At 40.6% G+C, this 16,335-nt stretch overlaps 1 protein-coding gene across 2 annotated transcripts in view; it reads right to left on the reverse strand.

Moving 5' to 3' along the window:
* Positions 1-16,297, reverse strand: part of TMEM71 (transmembrane protein 71) — a 32,517-nt gene extending 16,220 nt beyond the window's left edge. Inside the window, exons 1-5 of one of the 2 annotated variants that reach the window (XM_058564954.1) lie at positions 16,024-16,297; positions 14,497-14,578; positions 13,207-13,267; positions 11,419-11,631; positions 9,752-9,924 (exon numbers count right to left, since the gene is read on the reverse strand). In XM_058564954.1, coding sequence (XP_058420937.1) covers positions 9,752-9,924; positions 11,419-11,631; positions 13,207-13,267; positions 14,497-14,542 — 493 coding nt within the window. In that variant the 5' untranslated portion in view covers positions 14,543-14,578; positions 16,024-16,297. Of the gene's footprint in view, positions 1-9,751; positions 9,925-11,418; positions 11,632-13,206; positions 13,268-14,496; positions 14,579-15,953 lie in introns of both variants that reach the window. The other variant, XM_058564952.1, reaches the window with a different exon arrangement.
* Positions 16,298-16,335: the final 38 nt, after the last annotated feature.

A 16,335-nucleotide genomic window follows, 5' to 3' on the forward strand; every position in this document is an offset into this window, starting at 1 on the left:
GTCAAAGTAGATACTGCCGTGCCCTACTTGGGGTCTGGAGAGAGACAGACGTACATGCCCACAATTAGGATGCAATGAGGTCATTGCTACAATAAAGGCCAGCAGAAGGTATCTAGTGGGAGTCTAGGGAAGAGTGTGTGAGTCTGTCAGAGGCAATCCAGGGAGGCTTCACAGATGAGGAGTGCTTAAGTGGAAACTTGATGAGTAAAGAAACGGTCTTCCAGAGAGACACCAGGAAGCGGGCAGGTCAGGCAGAGACAGAAAAAGGAGGAAGAGGAAAAGGAAGAGGAAGGAGAGGAGAAGGGGAAGGAGGGGGAGGGGAAGAGAAGGAGAAGGAGAAAGTAGAAGAAGGAAGAGGAGAAGGAGGAGGAAGAAGAGGGAGAGGAAGAAGGGAGAGAAGAAGAGAAGGAAAGACCTCAACCTGTGAGAGAACACGGTGGGTTCCCAGAAGAGTGAGTTTTCCTATGTGGCTAGACGGGAACATGTGAGTGTAGGCAGTTCCAGGAGATGATTCTGGCTGGACCCTGAGCAGGGGTCAAATCAGGAAGGGTCTCACGGGAGCTAAGATTCATTCTATGGGCAACTTGGAGCAGGAGTATAACATGAGAAGCTTTGTATGCTAAAATGCTTACTCAGCAGTGAGAGATTCCTAGCCCTGTTCCAGGAGCTGGGAGTGAGTGTGGAACTCCAAGAGACACTTGGGGTCCTCATATAACAATGCTTCTGAACTGGAGGTAATTTCTATCTCCAGGGGACATTTGGCAATGTCTGGAGACGTTTCTGGTTGTCACAACTTGGGCAGAGGAGGGGGGAAGGGATGCAATGGCATCTAGTGGATAGAGCTCTGGGATGTTATTGAACATCCTATATTGCGCAGGACAGGCCTGGATACTGAGCCAATGGACTGGTGCTTCCGGACACAGGAATTCCTGCCAACTCTGCAGGCTCCCTCCCCCTATCCCACCCACAACTTGCGGCCTCTTGATAAAGCAATCTGCAGAAGCGTCTCTGCCGGTTGCCATAGAAAAAGGAAACAGCAGGAAGTGAGACATGCAGACCATCCAGTAATGTCCATGCTGCAGAGGCGGTCCTGGACCTTGTTCACCGCAGCACTATTCACAATAGCCAAGATACGGAAACAACCCAAGTGTTCATCAATAGACGGATGAATACTGTAAAGAAAATCCTGCCTTTTGTGACATGGATGAACCTGGAAGACATTATGTCAAGTGAAATAAGCCAGACACAGAAGGGCAAATACTGCATGATTCCACTTACACAAGGTGTCTAAAATTGTCAAACTCGGAGAAGCAAAGAATAAAATGGTAGTTGCCAGGGGCTGGGGTGGGAGAAACGGGGAATTGTTCAACTGGTATAGAATTGCAGTTATGCTAGATGTGTAAGTTTTAGAGATGTGCTGAACAATAATAACGGCTATGGTTAACAATACAGTCTTTTATGCACTTAGAAATTTATTAAGAAGGTGGATCTCACGTCAAGTGTTCTTACAACAAAAAACAAACAAACCGAAACAAACCAACCAACCAACCACAAAGAGACACAGGAAACTCTGGGAGGTGTTGGATATATCTGTTACCTTGATTGCGGTGACGGTATAATGGGTGTTTGCATATGTCCAAACTCAAATTGTACACATGATATATGTGCAATTCTTTGTCTACCAATTATACCTCAATAAAGCTGTTCAAAAAAAGAGGCTATATTGTCAAATTAACGTGGAAATGAGAAAGAGCTGGGAACTTTCATGGCTCATTATGTATTCATGAGTGGCACTTTAAGATCTGAGGAGATGGGGGTGAGGCTGTGACAACAGTAAAAATATCCCTGTGCTGTCGCCCAGGGCTGCCCTGTTGAACTTACAGTTTTGCCACTAAGAATTGAATAAAATAAACAAAATTATCCTCGGTGGAATGCTAGAAATATTATACAGAATTTTCTAAAAGAAGAGATGGCATTAAAGAGGGAAACCACAAAAAATCTTACCATTAAAAACAATCAAGGATTTTTTGTCTCTGAAAAGATGGTTTGCCCCCAATTCACACTTTCCCTGACTTTTAATTTTTTTTTTCTCCAACCTTCATAGTAAATGAAAGGATCATAATGCAGCACACATTTCAGCAAAGAGCTCTTTTGTATCATAGGAAGACATTAATTTCATGCAGTTTCTCTTGGTTTATTTAAATTCAATGCAGTTTACTTCTGTTTTAAAAGGAGGAATCTAGGGCCGGCCCAGTGGCGTAGCAGTTAAGTTCCTGCGCTCTGCTTCTGCGGCCCGGGTTTCACAGGTTCGGATCCTGCGCATGGACTTACGCACCGCTCATCAAGACATGCTGTGGTGGCACCCCATATACAAAATAGAGGAAGATGGGCATGGATGTTAGCTCAGGGCTAATCTTCCTGAGCAAAAAGAGGAGGATTGGTGATGGATGTTAGCTCAGAGCCAGTCTTCCTCACAAATAAATAAATGAATAAATAAATAAAAGGGTGAATCTATTTCTTCCAAGCACATTTCCATACCCTTGCGTGTAAAGGGGGCATTATTGTTTGCTATAGAGGAAAATATAAAGCCACGTACAGACGTCGCCATCAAAGATGTTGTCTTGCCTGAGGTCATCTTGCCTTTCCTAGGGCTGGCAGAAATAAGGCAAGAAGTCCTGATCGGTCCTCCCTGCTGGAATCCTCCATCCTCTTTGAACATGACTCATGGGCTCTGGGAATGCATCCCAAATTGCAGTGTTGGGGCCTGGGGAGCTGGAAAATGCCACGGTGAAAGAATGAATTGCAACTAATGAGGAAAGGTGTCTCGACACAGCTGCGGAGGGGGTGAACTAAGGATAAACAAAACAGGCAACAACAAAAAAGCCTTTTTTAGCCTGAAAAATAAAGCAAGAGAAAATCAGGGGAAGTAAGTTTTGATTGCATCCATTGCCCAGAGAGAAAACAGCAAAACAATTTAATTTTGAATTCTCCTTGAGTCTTCTAACTAGGCAACATTTCCAGAGAAAAAATAAATTGCTGATAAAAGTCACGGGGCTTTGGGTAAATCTGGAAAACAAGAAGTCTGGGGAAAATTTGATTACAGTTGACAGCAGGGATGAGCGATTTCAAAGTCCTGTGTGCACCCGGGGCTGACTAATTACTGATTTTGGAGGGGGGTGGTTTGATTTGTTATATTTAGAAGATATTTGGAAACCATGAGAATTTTAACAAGATATCTCATGCACGTGCAGCACTACCGTGGTCCAATTGCTTTGAAATTGTTTGGACATATTTTGAAGAGGCAGCTATGAGAAAACTAGCTGTTAATTTCCAAATATGTGAAACACTGCCTTCAGAACAGTGATTTCCAAACTTTAGTCATCTGAGCATCATCTTCCTGATTTTTTCTGTATCCTGGATCCTGCTTACTCTTAGCCATTTAATATTTTCTTCAAATTGTTTCATTTTACTGTTTTACCTAAAAAAAAACTTCATATCAATTATTTAAATGCCCTAAAGAGAAAGTAAATGTAAAAATAAGGACAAGAAAAATGAGTCCTTATTTAATTTGCACAATTGCTGTTGCAGCAGAAAGCTCTGAGCCTGTTCTTTGTTAAAAGAACTTGTTAAAACACAAGAGAGAATAGCAGGAGTTCAAGAGTCTTAACACTACCAAGGCTCTAAATGGAGCCCTTCTTGGTTTTATCAGGATTGTGAGAGTTGGGAGAGGAGCCACAGTTTCTCTCTCACTGTGAGATTCAGTGTTCGTTACCTCTGTGTCCTAGAGGCACCTGCTGCCCCACCCCACACTTTGGGAAACATTGCTTTAGAACTGAGAAGAGACTGCCCTGTGTGTTCCAGAAAGCCAGCCCATAACCAAGGGATGGAAGCTCAAAAGGCATGTGATAGGTCAGCATAAGCAAGCCACTTCTGCAGCATCGGTACCAATGAGAGGAAGAGGCTGCCTTAAAAAGTCATGAGTCCAATACAGGCAAATCCATAGACACAGAGAGTAGACTAATGGTTGTCAGGGGCTGGGAGGAAAGGGGGCAGGAAATGGGGAGTGACTGATAATGAGTATGGGGTTTCTCTTTGGAGCGATGAAAATATTCTGGAGTTAGAAAGTGGTCATGGTTTCATAACTGAACTTGCGAATATACTGAAACAATCCTGAACGGTACATGTTAAAATGGTAAATTTTATGACATGTAAATTATATATCAATTAAAAAGTAATGAGTGCTCCTTACTGCTGTAGAGATTTGTGCCAATCTCTCAGGGATGCCAACAGTTGGTGAGATCACCTCAACCTTGCCTTCTGGTGGAAGATTCCATACATAAGTTATTCTCCAGAGACTTCTTCAAGGCTACAGGACGTTTGACCTCTTTATCAAGCTGTGCACCCTTAGTCATTTCTTTATAAGCTTGTTTCGTGACATCATGCCGATTCCCAACCGAAGAAATTTTTCCCAAAGAGCCTCCCCTGAGCATAGCATAGTGAGCACATGCTCAAGACTCTTGCGTTTGAATCCAAGCTGTGCTACTTAATAGTTGTGTGGCCCCATAAAAATATCTAATCTGCCTCAGTTTCCCCCACTGTAAAATGAGGATACGAATAACATCCCCTCCATGTTGTTGAAAATCACAGGATTTCCTTCTTTTCTAAAGCTGAATAATGTTCCATTGTACTTATATACCACAGCTTCTTAATGCATTCATCCATCGATGGACATTTAGGTTGTTTCCATATGTTGACTACTGGGAGTAATGCTACAATGAACAAGGGGGTGCAGATATCTTTTTGAGATCCTGATTTCAATTCCTTTGAATATATAGCCAGATGTGGAATTGCTGGATCATATGATAGTTCTATTTTTAATTTTTTAAGTAACCTCTACACTGTTTTCCATAATGGCTGCACCAATTTACATTCCCACAAACAGTGTGCAGGAGTTCCTTTTTCTCCACATCCTCATCCACTTGGATGAACCTGAAGGACATTGAAATAAGCCAGACGTGGAAGGAGAACTACTATGAGATTTCAGTAGCACAAGTTTCAGTTGTACAAGATGAATAAATCCTAGAGATCTACCATACAGCATAGTGCCTATAGTTAACAACATTGTGTTGTATACTTAAAACCTTGCTAAGAGGGTACATCTTATGTTAAGGGTTCTTATCATACACACACATACACTCACACACACACACACACACACACACGAATAATACTCCATCACAGACTTGGGAGGGAAGTGATAACATAACGTGGATTTGTTGGAATGGTGCTGGTCCATAACACTCATTACTATTAGGGATAATTATTACTGGAGCTTCTGTTCAACTCCTGAATTCCCTTCTGAACTCCTCTTTCTGCTCACTCACTTGTTTTCCGTAGGTAGACTCCTTTATTCCAAACACCTTTACTACTTCTCATATTGGCTTCCAAATCAATGTCTCTAGATCTTTCCTTACTCCTGAACTCCTTTCTTACATTTCCAAACCCATACTGGCTATCTCTCTACTTCCTGTAGGTACCTATATTTTAACTCATATAAAATAGAATTAATTGTCTCTTTTCTTGACCCAGATTTGTTCTTTTTTGTCTTTTTAGAGCTAATTTGTATTGAACAGAATACTAGCTCTTGTGCTAATATATATTTCTCATGAATGATTGCATTTCATCCTCACAACAATTCTTTGTGCTACTATTTTTCTTTCTTTTTCTATGAAGAAATGGAGGATTAGAGGGGTTAATTAACTTGCCCAGGAACACTCAGGTAGGAAAAGGTAGTTCCAAGACTTGAAGTCAGGTCCATTCAGCTCACAAGCCCATTCTCCTCATCACTCTGCCAGGCTGTCTTCCAGGCCTTCGTGACTGGCAGAACTTTTCAAGCAGCCTCCCAAATTAAGGAGGTTTACTTTGATTCTTCCCACTTTCTCACCAACCTGTCAATGTTACCTTGAAAAGTATTCCTTTATAATTTTTATTTATTTATTTATTTTCCCCCAAAGCCCCAGTAGATAGTCGTATGTCATAGCTGCACATCCTTCTAGTTGCTGTATGTGGGACGTGGCCTCAGCATGGCCAGAGAAGTGGTGCATCGGTGCACGCCCAGGATCCGAACCCGGGCCACCAGCAGCGGAGCGCACGCACTTAACCGATAAGCCACAGGGCCGGCCCGAAAAGTGTTCCTTTAATCTCTTGCCTCCTTTCCATTTCCAGAGCCACTTTCCTCCGTGCGCCTGTTGGTTTTCACTCCCTCTGAGCTCCCACTGGGTCCTCTTTATCCAATCTTCACTTCATGTTACTCTAAAGGTAATCTTTGAAAATCCAAATCTGGTTGCGTCATTGCTGTGCTTAAGAGCCTTCTAAAATATCCTTGATGGATTCAATAAAATCCAAACTCCTCAACACAGCACAGAAGCTTCTTCAAATATCATCAGTTTATCTTTCCAGGCTCATCCGCCATGTCCCTGCTCCTTCTCCACTCTTGTCCTCTTTATATCTTTGTTATTGTGGGGAACTAGGATACGCTCAATTTAATTAATCATTTGTTCATATAAGGAATTGTGTCTTCATTTAACAAGCACTTATTCTGTTTGTTTTACTTTAACCTAGTATTACACACACACACACACACACACACACACACACAAGTGCATGTCACAACTGATGAAATCTTAATGGTATTGTGTCAACATCAATTTCCTGGTTTTGATAATGTACTACAGTTGAGTAAGTTGTTACCAGTAGAGGAAGCTAGATGAAGGGTACGTAGGTCTTCTCTGTACTATTTTTTGCAACTTCTTGTGAATCTATAATTATTGCAGATTAAAAAGTTTTAAAAACTAACGTAGTATTTGAGTTTTCTACTCAGGAAGCAGGTTGAGAAAAATAGTAGACAAGTAAGTACCATACCTTTAAATTATTACGTTCTTGTGTTACATGGCTCCTCTTACTTGTTCTTTGGCCCTAGACTGTGAGGTATATGCTGGATTTCACCTTGGAAAGGAGAGAAGAACCCTTACTGGCAGCAGAGCAAAGGCTGGGCTTTCAAACTAGACAGACCTAGGTTGAATTTCAGCTCTGCTGTTTACAAACTAAATGAACTTGGGCAAGTCACTTATCCCTGAGCTTCAGTTTCATCACAATTATTATAAATATGATAATATGCTCTACTTCCTAGGGATTTGGGGATATTTAAACAAGATAATATATGTAAACAAGATAATATGCTTAAACAAGACAGAATGTCAAGTGCTTAGCATATAATTAGCAGCCTTGACTTCTCTTTCTCTCAGTCCACATCAGCAAATCCTGTTGGCTCTACCTTTGCAATGTATCCAGAATCCTACCACTTCTCACCTCTACTGGCTGTCATCTCAGGTCCAGGGACCATCGTCTCCCACCTGAATCACTCCAACAGCCTCTTGACTGGTTTCCTTGCTTCAGCCCTCAATATCTACCTTATAGCTAATCTAAACACAGCAGCCAGAGATACTCTGTCAAATTGAATTACATTATTCCTCTGCTCAAAATCCTCCAATGGTTTCTCCTTTCTCTCGGAATGGAAGGCAAAGCCCTATGAAATGGCCTCACAGCTCCCTGTCCTTCCATCTTGCACCCACCCACTCACTTCTGAGAGCCTCTCTTTTCACCTCTGAGATCCTGTCCTCACTCACTCAATCCCAGGGCATGCTGTTAGTCCAGAACTTTTGCACTTGTATTTCCTTTGCCTGCATTGTTCCTCCCCTAGATGCTTTGCTCCTACTTTTAAGTCAATGCTCAAAGTCACTCTCAATGAGGCCTTCCTTATCACTCTATTTAAACTTGCAATCCCCATCACTTCCACCTTTGTTGTTGTCTTACCTCTTTAACATGCTATATAATTTATTTATTGTCTATCTTCCAGAACAGGGATGCAAGTTCCACCAGAACAAGTAGTTTTGTTCACCACTATGTCCCGCTGTGTACAATAGTGTCTGGCACATAGTTGGCCCTCAGTAATATCTTCCAAGTGAATGAATGGATGAATGAATGAATGAATTCCAGCAGATGAGCAAACCACAGAAGTGTGGAAGAACATGGTCCATTTGGGAAATTGAGAGCAGATGAGTGTGATCAGCATTAAGTGCATATATGAAGGGACCTGGTCTCTCTCCTTCCCTTCCCAGAAAACATTTTGAAGAGTCCTCAACACCCCATGTCTTCATTTCCTTAACTCACACACTTTCCTCACCTATTACTGGTTCTCTTCTGCCTCCTTCACTCTATCACCAATAACTTCCAGATCAACGATGCCAGTTGTCATTCTAATTAATATTTGGGCATGATTTGTCACTGTTGACGGCACCCTCCCTCTTAAACGATTACTTCCACTTGACTTTCATGACACAACACTCTCTTGGTTTTCTGCTCATCTCTCTGGGTGTCTCATCTTTATCTCTTTTGCAGGCTAATCCTGTCCTATTCATCCAGTCAATGTTTGAGTTCATTAAGTTCCAGTCTAGGCTCTCTCTTTGCCAACTCTACCCTTTTCCTAATCTGTCTCATCCACTTCATGGCTTTGATGACCACCTAGACTGAAATCACTCACAGATGTATAGCTTTAACACAGACTTCACCTCTGATGTCCAGATTGACCTGCCCCTTGGATCTCCCGAAGGAAATTACACTCAACATGTTCCAAACCACGCATGTGGTCTCTTCTTATCCAGCAAACCTACTAACGAGACTCCTCCAGCACCAGCCTCTTTTGTCTCTTTGGGATCTCTTACCTTGCCCCTTTGTCAGAAAAGCCCTCTTGTTATCTAGAACTCAGCTCAATTGCTACTCCCACAAGGATGCCTCCCCTGAGTTTCTGAGTAGATCAAATCTCCCATGATACATCATAGACCTTTTCTTCGTGGCACTTACCACAATTATTGTTTTGTATTTGCTCGTGCAAGTATTTAACAAAGGTCTGAACCCCAGCCCCCTGGCTAGTAAACTAGAGGCAGGGGTGATGTTGTTTGTATTCACCCTTGCCTCCCCAGACCTAGCACAGTGCCTGGCAGATAGTAGGTGCCCAACAAATATCCATTGTTTCCGTTCTAGTAATAAAAGTAATTATAACAGCAAATTACTGAGTATCAGCCCTAAACTATGCCTGACATTCATTGCCCCATTTAATCTTTAAGATATGCTTTGAGTTCCCATCACTGTGTTCATACACATATATGTGTATATTTGCATATATATACATATAATATTACATGTGTATTACAATAGGTATATAATATATCAAATATATACATATAGCATCTGTTTCAACAGGAACATATGTATTATTATTATCATACTATGCATACATACTTACTTTGTTTTAAAAATGAGGAAATTGAGACTTAGCAAAGTTAAGTAACTATCACAATGAGCCCAAAATAGGACTTGAACTCTGATTCCAGTCTCCTTTCTCTACCCACATCCTGTATAGGAAAGATACATTGGAGATGTGCAAATATTTTCCAGGTATTATCAACTTGATAATTTACACATTTAAATTCGGCTATTTTGCATCATATGGACACATATGTATTTAGATCGTATAAGTAGCATGGAGGGAACTTCAGATGACTTTTTAAAATGTGGCCCATCTTCTCTATCAAAATCACTGTTGTCTTAGATTTTACACTGGTCCAGGACCACACGGTTGCTGCTGCCCATTTGGAAATGACATTTCACTGTGGAAAAGGGAATTCAAACTCACCACTTTCACTGCAGGGGTGCATGTCCAGCCTCCTGATCCCCTCCAACCAGATGTCCCCACTTGGGGAAGAATCAGCATCACCAAAGATAGTTCCATGCAGCCAGGATTCAGAGGCACGGAGGTTGAAGAGAGAAGAAAAAGAACGGCGGATTCTCTTTTTCTTTCTAAATATTCTGGAGAGAAATGAAAGTACCATGGTGAATAATGAACAGTAGTCACCTCAGGTTCAACACAGAGAATTTAGTGAAAGTGACTTGATGCACAGAGCACGTCTCTACAACCCGGGTCAGCGAAGCTCATTTCATTTGTCCCCTCCATTACTGCCATAGAATTTTCTTAAATTTCTGTGTGTGCTGGATGCTTGGATCAATGTCAAGGATACTGAGGTAATAGACAAAGTGTTGGGTACAAAAAGTTCACAATCTAGTATGGGAGAAAGAAAAGAATAATGCAGACACAGCTAATGCTTTCATAGGTCTTCTTCTGTGCCAGGCGTCTCTCTTAGTGGTCTACATATAGTAACACATGTTATGCTTGGAACAGCCCTGTGAGGTAGGTACTATTGCTATGCCATTTTTTAGATGAGGAAACTGAGGCACAAAGAGGTTAAGAAACTTGTCTGAGGTCATACAGCTAGTGACACAGCTGGGATGCAAACCCAGGCAGTCTGGCGCCATAGTCTTGACTCTTGATCACTGTGCTATGTCGGGGATGTGCACTCTGGTAGAATTAACTGAAGGCTGCTCTGAGGGTACCAGGAGGGGCATTGCTAATCTCCTGGGATAGGAGAGCTCTGAGCTGCATAGGGTGACCTGACCTATTCAGGGAAGAACAAGTAGATCTCATGCTGGGTCATGCTAGGTAACGAGGCAGGAAAGGTAAAAAGAAGGCAGGTCATGAAAACCTGGAAGGCGGTTTTCAGAGGAGTTGAAATTTAATGTTAGAGCAAAGGGAGACCACGAAGCATGTTAAAGAGAAGGAGATGGTGGTGACATGATTTGGTTTGCACTTCCAAAAGATTTTGACTACTCATGCCCCCATACTCCCAATAATCCATCCTCTATGTGGTAATCAGTGTTATCTTGCTCAGGATAAAGCTGATAATTTGTTGATGGCTCCTCTTTATTCACAAATAAAGCCCAACTCCTTAGCTTGGAAATTAACCCCCTCCGTCCAGCCCCTGATTCTGTGCTCAGTCCTCTCTCTTGCAGAGCATCCCTTTCCACACTAAGTTGTATCCCTACCAAACTACTTGCCATTTCCCAAATGGTATCAGGGTCTCTCAGAGTTCCATGCCTACTCTCTCTCTCTCTGCAAGTCCCTTTTTCCACTTCCATTTTAACTAACATCCTACATCTCTTACAACTCAGATCATGCATCATTATCTCTAGGAAGCTTGTTTTTACCTGTCCTCCAAGTAAAATAAGCCTCCCTTCATTTTCCCTCCACTGCACTCTATTCAGATTTCTACCCCAGCACCTGCGTCTCTTCACTACTTTTGTTTGTTTTCGTGTCAGTTATCCCTGCCCCTTATTAGTGTTTGTGTTCCCACAGTCAGGAGCAGTAACGGCCTCCTTATAAATGATTGTTGGATGAACAAATGAATGAGTGAATAATTAATGGATGGATTGGAGTTCAGACTCTTTTATGTAATATCCTCTACTTACCGAACTAAATTCTCCTTGTACAGAACACTGGTCTGGGATGGGCTCAGAGTTATGTTGCCATTTTTGTCGCAGAGGAAACTGTCTTCAGTCCAAATGTAGTAGCCATTGGTGAGGAGTCTGGGACTTCGGCGGCAGGTAAAGTGGGAGCCTGTTAGGGGATCTATGGAGCAGCATTCAAAGGAACTGTCACCATCCAGGAGATCACAGGCAGAACTAAAGACAGAATAAGGAAAGGCCTTTAAATCTCTTTCCAGTACATCCAGTCACACAAAAACCTCATTTCTAGTCATCATGAAGGAAAATACCTCTTTGCAGTCATGGCTACCAGTTACTTCTGCAACTCTAAGAATGTCACTCAATCCTCTGGGCTTCATATCTTCACTTGAGTGCATTGAACTGCAGGACGTTTAGTCCTTCTTTCTGTTTTAAACACTTCGGTGAAACATTATGGCTAATCAGTTTCTTCATCATATGATGCACCTACACCCTTGACATTAGTCCGTTTTCTTGGATGGAAAATATTGCAAAACAGGCTATCTGGGATATTGGAAGCTCATAGTCTCCTCCACCCTCCTTACTTTGAATAGCCTTCCAATTGCTGTATCCTTACTCTTGTCATGTAATAGATAAATTATAAATATGCAGCCACCAGATACATATGAGTTATAGGGTAAACATGCAGTCAAAGAAATATTTTTGGTCTTTGCCAGTTTCCCTCTAGGTCAGCTGCACAAATGACAGTGCAGTTACCTTCTCTGGTTCGGTATGCAGGCAAGTCTCATACTTAGCTGGATAAATCTGTATGTGTCTTAGGTTTGAAAAACAATCACATGCCTATATGACTGAAAGGCAACCTCACACCTCTTGCTGCACTGAATTTCTGATAAATTTCTTAATTTAAAAGCCTAGTCACAATTAATACATACAGTAAAGTTAGTAAAATATTATTTTAAATATGGATATTACTTATTGAAATATTACTATGGGCCTGGCCCATACTTCACACTTGATCTACTTTTCACAAACCTCTTTAAAAACTAAGTATTATTATCTTCAATGTACAGTAGGAAAAAAATGAGATGCAGAGGGGCAAATAACTTGGACATTTTACGTAGCTAGTGAGTGGCAGAGCTAGAATTTGAACCCTGGTCTGTCTGACTCTAAAATATGTACTCTTTCCATGTGACCTGTTTGTTCATCCTTGGCTGATTCATTTGCTAGTAGCAGGATGCCTAGAATCTACAAAAAGGGGCAAATTCTAATACCAACACATGATCCCTTTGTACCATTGGAACATTTCACAAAATGCTAGAGGAAATATCAACTGATGCGTGTGTAAGGGACAAAAGACAGACAGAAAGAAAAAAAAGGAATGGAGGGAAAGAAAAGAGACTTCATCGCAGAACTTGAACAAAATGGTAGACTCTCCATGTGGAGCATGAAATTTGGCCAACTTGTGCATTGGTGTAGAATCTTGTTGTTCTTGTAAAGTGAGATAGAAAAGCATATTTAAGAGAACATCAATTTGAGAAAAAGTAACCATACATCAGTATTCATTAGTTTCTCCACTCACCAAACAAACAATTAACACTTGCCTCACCCCCACTGGAGTTCCATTATTAAGTTAGGCAAGTTTTCATTTTGTATGTGCAATGGACTGAAAATATACACACGTACCAAAACTGGATAATAGCTAAAACTAATATTTTTAAACGAAGAATACAACAAAATAAGGCAAGCAGTAAGAGAATTTGATTGCTCTTTCTTGAGAAAAGTCCCATGGGATACCTTGGGAAAACGCACGTGGGAGACTGCTCTCTAGAATATTCTTTCTCGGACCCAGAAGAACCTGCATAAGCAAATGAGAGAGAAGTACAAATTTATCACATCTCACCAACATGCATCATTGCGAACAGTGGAGCCTGTAAAGAAGGTGTGAATAGCTGGTGTCACCCTCAGCAGAGATGCCAACTGGGGCAGCCACCCAATGAGTCAGTACTAACACAACTTGTCACCAGGCCTCCACAGAAAGCAAGAAATAATCTAGGGACTTCTATCTTCTGTTTCTTCTCTCATTCATCACTCCTTTAGAGGTTCCTTAGAGCAAGATGAGTCAATAATAAATCATTAGCATCAAACTGATTCACGAAAAGGCGGAAGAAAACATCCTGTGTGAAGCTGTAGAAAACCAAAATCAATTACCCAATATGCTGGTTATTTTAGCTTACCCAGTAATTTAAGGAATTCAATCATCTGCCTGGACTCTCTCTCATTAGTGCATTTTAAGGCACTTCTATTGTAAAAGAATGAGCAAAAGACATTAGTGGAGGAAAATAAAAAAGTTTTGTTTTGTTTTATATAAATGATTTTCTAATGTATGAAGCCTGTGAGTATTCTTAATTTAAAAAAATCATGCATGCCTTCATTCCAGTTTACAAAGGTGTGGCAACAGATTTCAATTGGGGAAAGTTGCACTTAATTAATATTCTAAACTCTAAAGCAGAATTTTATGTTGTGGAGTAATGGTGTGAATTCTTCTAATAGACAGGCCCAGTGAGACTTGATTCCATTACTGACAATTAATATCTGAGACAAAGAAAGGAATGTATACTTTCAGATGGGGCTGGTTGATTTGTAAAGAGAAAATTGTAGATGTGTGAGGGAGGGTTAGAAGTAGAGTTTGAGGGAAAGGATAAGAGGAAGGAAGAGACTTGAAACCACTACCGTTTTAACAACGCCCTTATTTTCTGCAAGTAGCTATCAAAATCATTCAGTGTTTTTTTTATAGACAAACAGTTTTGCATCTTAATAGTGCTGATAAACAATCTCCTTTCACATTGATGCACAGGCATCTAAAAAAGATGGTGATTTTTTTTTTTCTACTAAAAGGAAAAATACCACATTTCTATCAAGGAAAGAAATGAAGTCAAAATCATTGCCAAAGTGAGCACTGGCATTTAAGAAGCACAAGCTACTGACAGATGGTTAATGGTATGAGTATCAGCAAAATCAAAGCAAGGAAATTGCTAAAAGCAGTCTAATCGTTCAAAAGATAATTGCGTAGAGCGGTTCTCTTACATTTGCTTGCGACTGGTGTCGATATCAGTTGAGAAATTCGGTACATCTTGGGAAGGCTGCTTGTTCAAACTTCACAGATTTTCTGCAAAAGATGTTAAAAAAAAAGATGGATTATATGTTAAAAATAGAAAAATGATGCCAAAACAGATGGCATCTACTAATTGCACTAGTCAGATTTGTTTACTGAAATAATACAGAAACAGAGGATTGAAGGCAGGAGACTGGATGGAAGGACCACTGAGGTTGTGTCTGCCTCTCTGATTTCGTACTACATTTTCCATTGTCACACTCAGTGTACCTAAATCATCTTTTTTCAGTAAATAGGAGCTAGATTTTATTTGGAAAAGCTAGACTTACGAAGGTTGACCTGTCATCAAAATAAAATAATGAAAATGAATTATTTGATTAAGAAATTGGAAACAAGATTGGTTCTAGAGCCCTCTAAATAAGGATGTTTGTATTTTCATCATCCAACACACATCAACTTTATCAAGTCTCAAACAGTGCTTGGGGATTGGTGTCTTTCTTTTACCCAACACCTCAAACAATTGACAGGTAGTCATAGAGAGGGCCAGTGGTCTTTGGAGCTGACATCAGCCTGGACATTCCTAAGCAGCATCAGCAACATTGCACTAAAAATAGTATACCACCGGGCAGATTTCAAAACTCAGTTCTCATGAACATGTAATTTACTTTCTCAATTACAAATTAAACACACATCCAAGTGTGTAAATTATGTAAACTTTGATCATTTACCACTCATCACATAGATCTACCTTCTGTTGACTAACTTTGTATTCATCACTACCCTAATAGCTTTATAAGGTAGGACTAAATTCTTTTCTGATTCATCACCTCCATCCACATTTTTAAAATGTGACAACTAGTAACGGATTGTGTTTGTAGTTGCCATACATTAAATCAAACCAGGATAACTCTATAGCTCCAAATTGATTCTTTCAATAAACTATATACAAAACCTGTTAGAAAATATCGATTCTGGCTTATAAAGACCTTTAGAGAAGTCAGGGGAACTTTCTGGCATTCCTTGGAAGATCTCTAAATCGCAGCACACATTCATAGTTTAGAATTCATTCATTGGTTTAGAATAAAAAATAATATTGTTTGCACTATAATATAATAGTATATCACTTGTTATTTTGATTTTTGACCAATACAATATGAACATGTCCAGCCCAAATTACCCCACATTAGTTTTTCCCAAGCGTTAAGTTTAATTTTAAACACCCAACAAGCCCTGAGGCAAAAAGCGAGATCTTGGTGCTATGTCTTACAAATACTTGTAGCAGGCTACAGGCAGTATACTAACAGTTAACCAAGTATTAATAACACCGAAAAAGACTTCAGTTACAGCTCTAAATCTTTTCAAGAAACAGATCCTATCTACTAGTTCCATCAAAGCAATGCATCTGTTCTGAAAAACAATTTGCCCATACATGTTCCTTCCAAAGGGAGTTCCCAGTCTCTTCTTCCGATTGATAAATGACAAAATAATTGCTGAACTACCAAGCTTCCCGTGGTTGACAGGCAGCGGAGAAATCCAGGACTTAGCAGTTTTTCAGCTGAAAGTAATGTCAGAGTGTCAACAGGCACAGAAGTCTCTTCATAAAGGGAAATCCCATCTTTGCCTCCTAAGAGATGCCTGCACGTATTGCCGTGTGCAGGCGTTTGCAGAGAAGTTTTGTCTTCAGTAGCCTCTTGTTCTTTTGGATGTTTCCTAGAATAGAAGAGCGCGCAGTTCTTGGGAAAGTCAGCCTTACAACCGCTCTTGTTTTCTTTCAAAAACAGCCTGCGGAACCGGAGGCTGAGAGGCAGAAT

Source organism: Diceros bicornis, chromosome 21, assembly GCF_020826845.1.
Source record: "Diceros bicornis minor isolate mBicDic1 chromosome 21, mDicBic1.mat.cur, whole genome shotgun sequence".
In the NCBI taxonomy this organism is placed as follows: domain Eukaryota; kingdom Metazoa; phylum Chordata; class Mammalia; order Perissodactyla; family Rhinocerotidae; genus Diceros; species Diceros bicornis.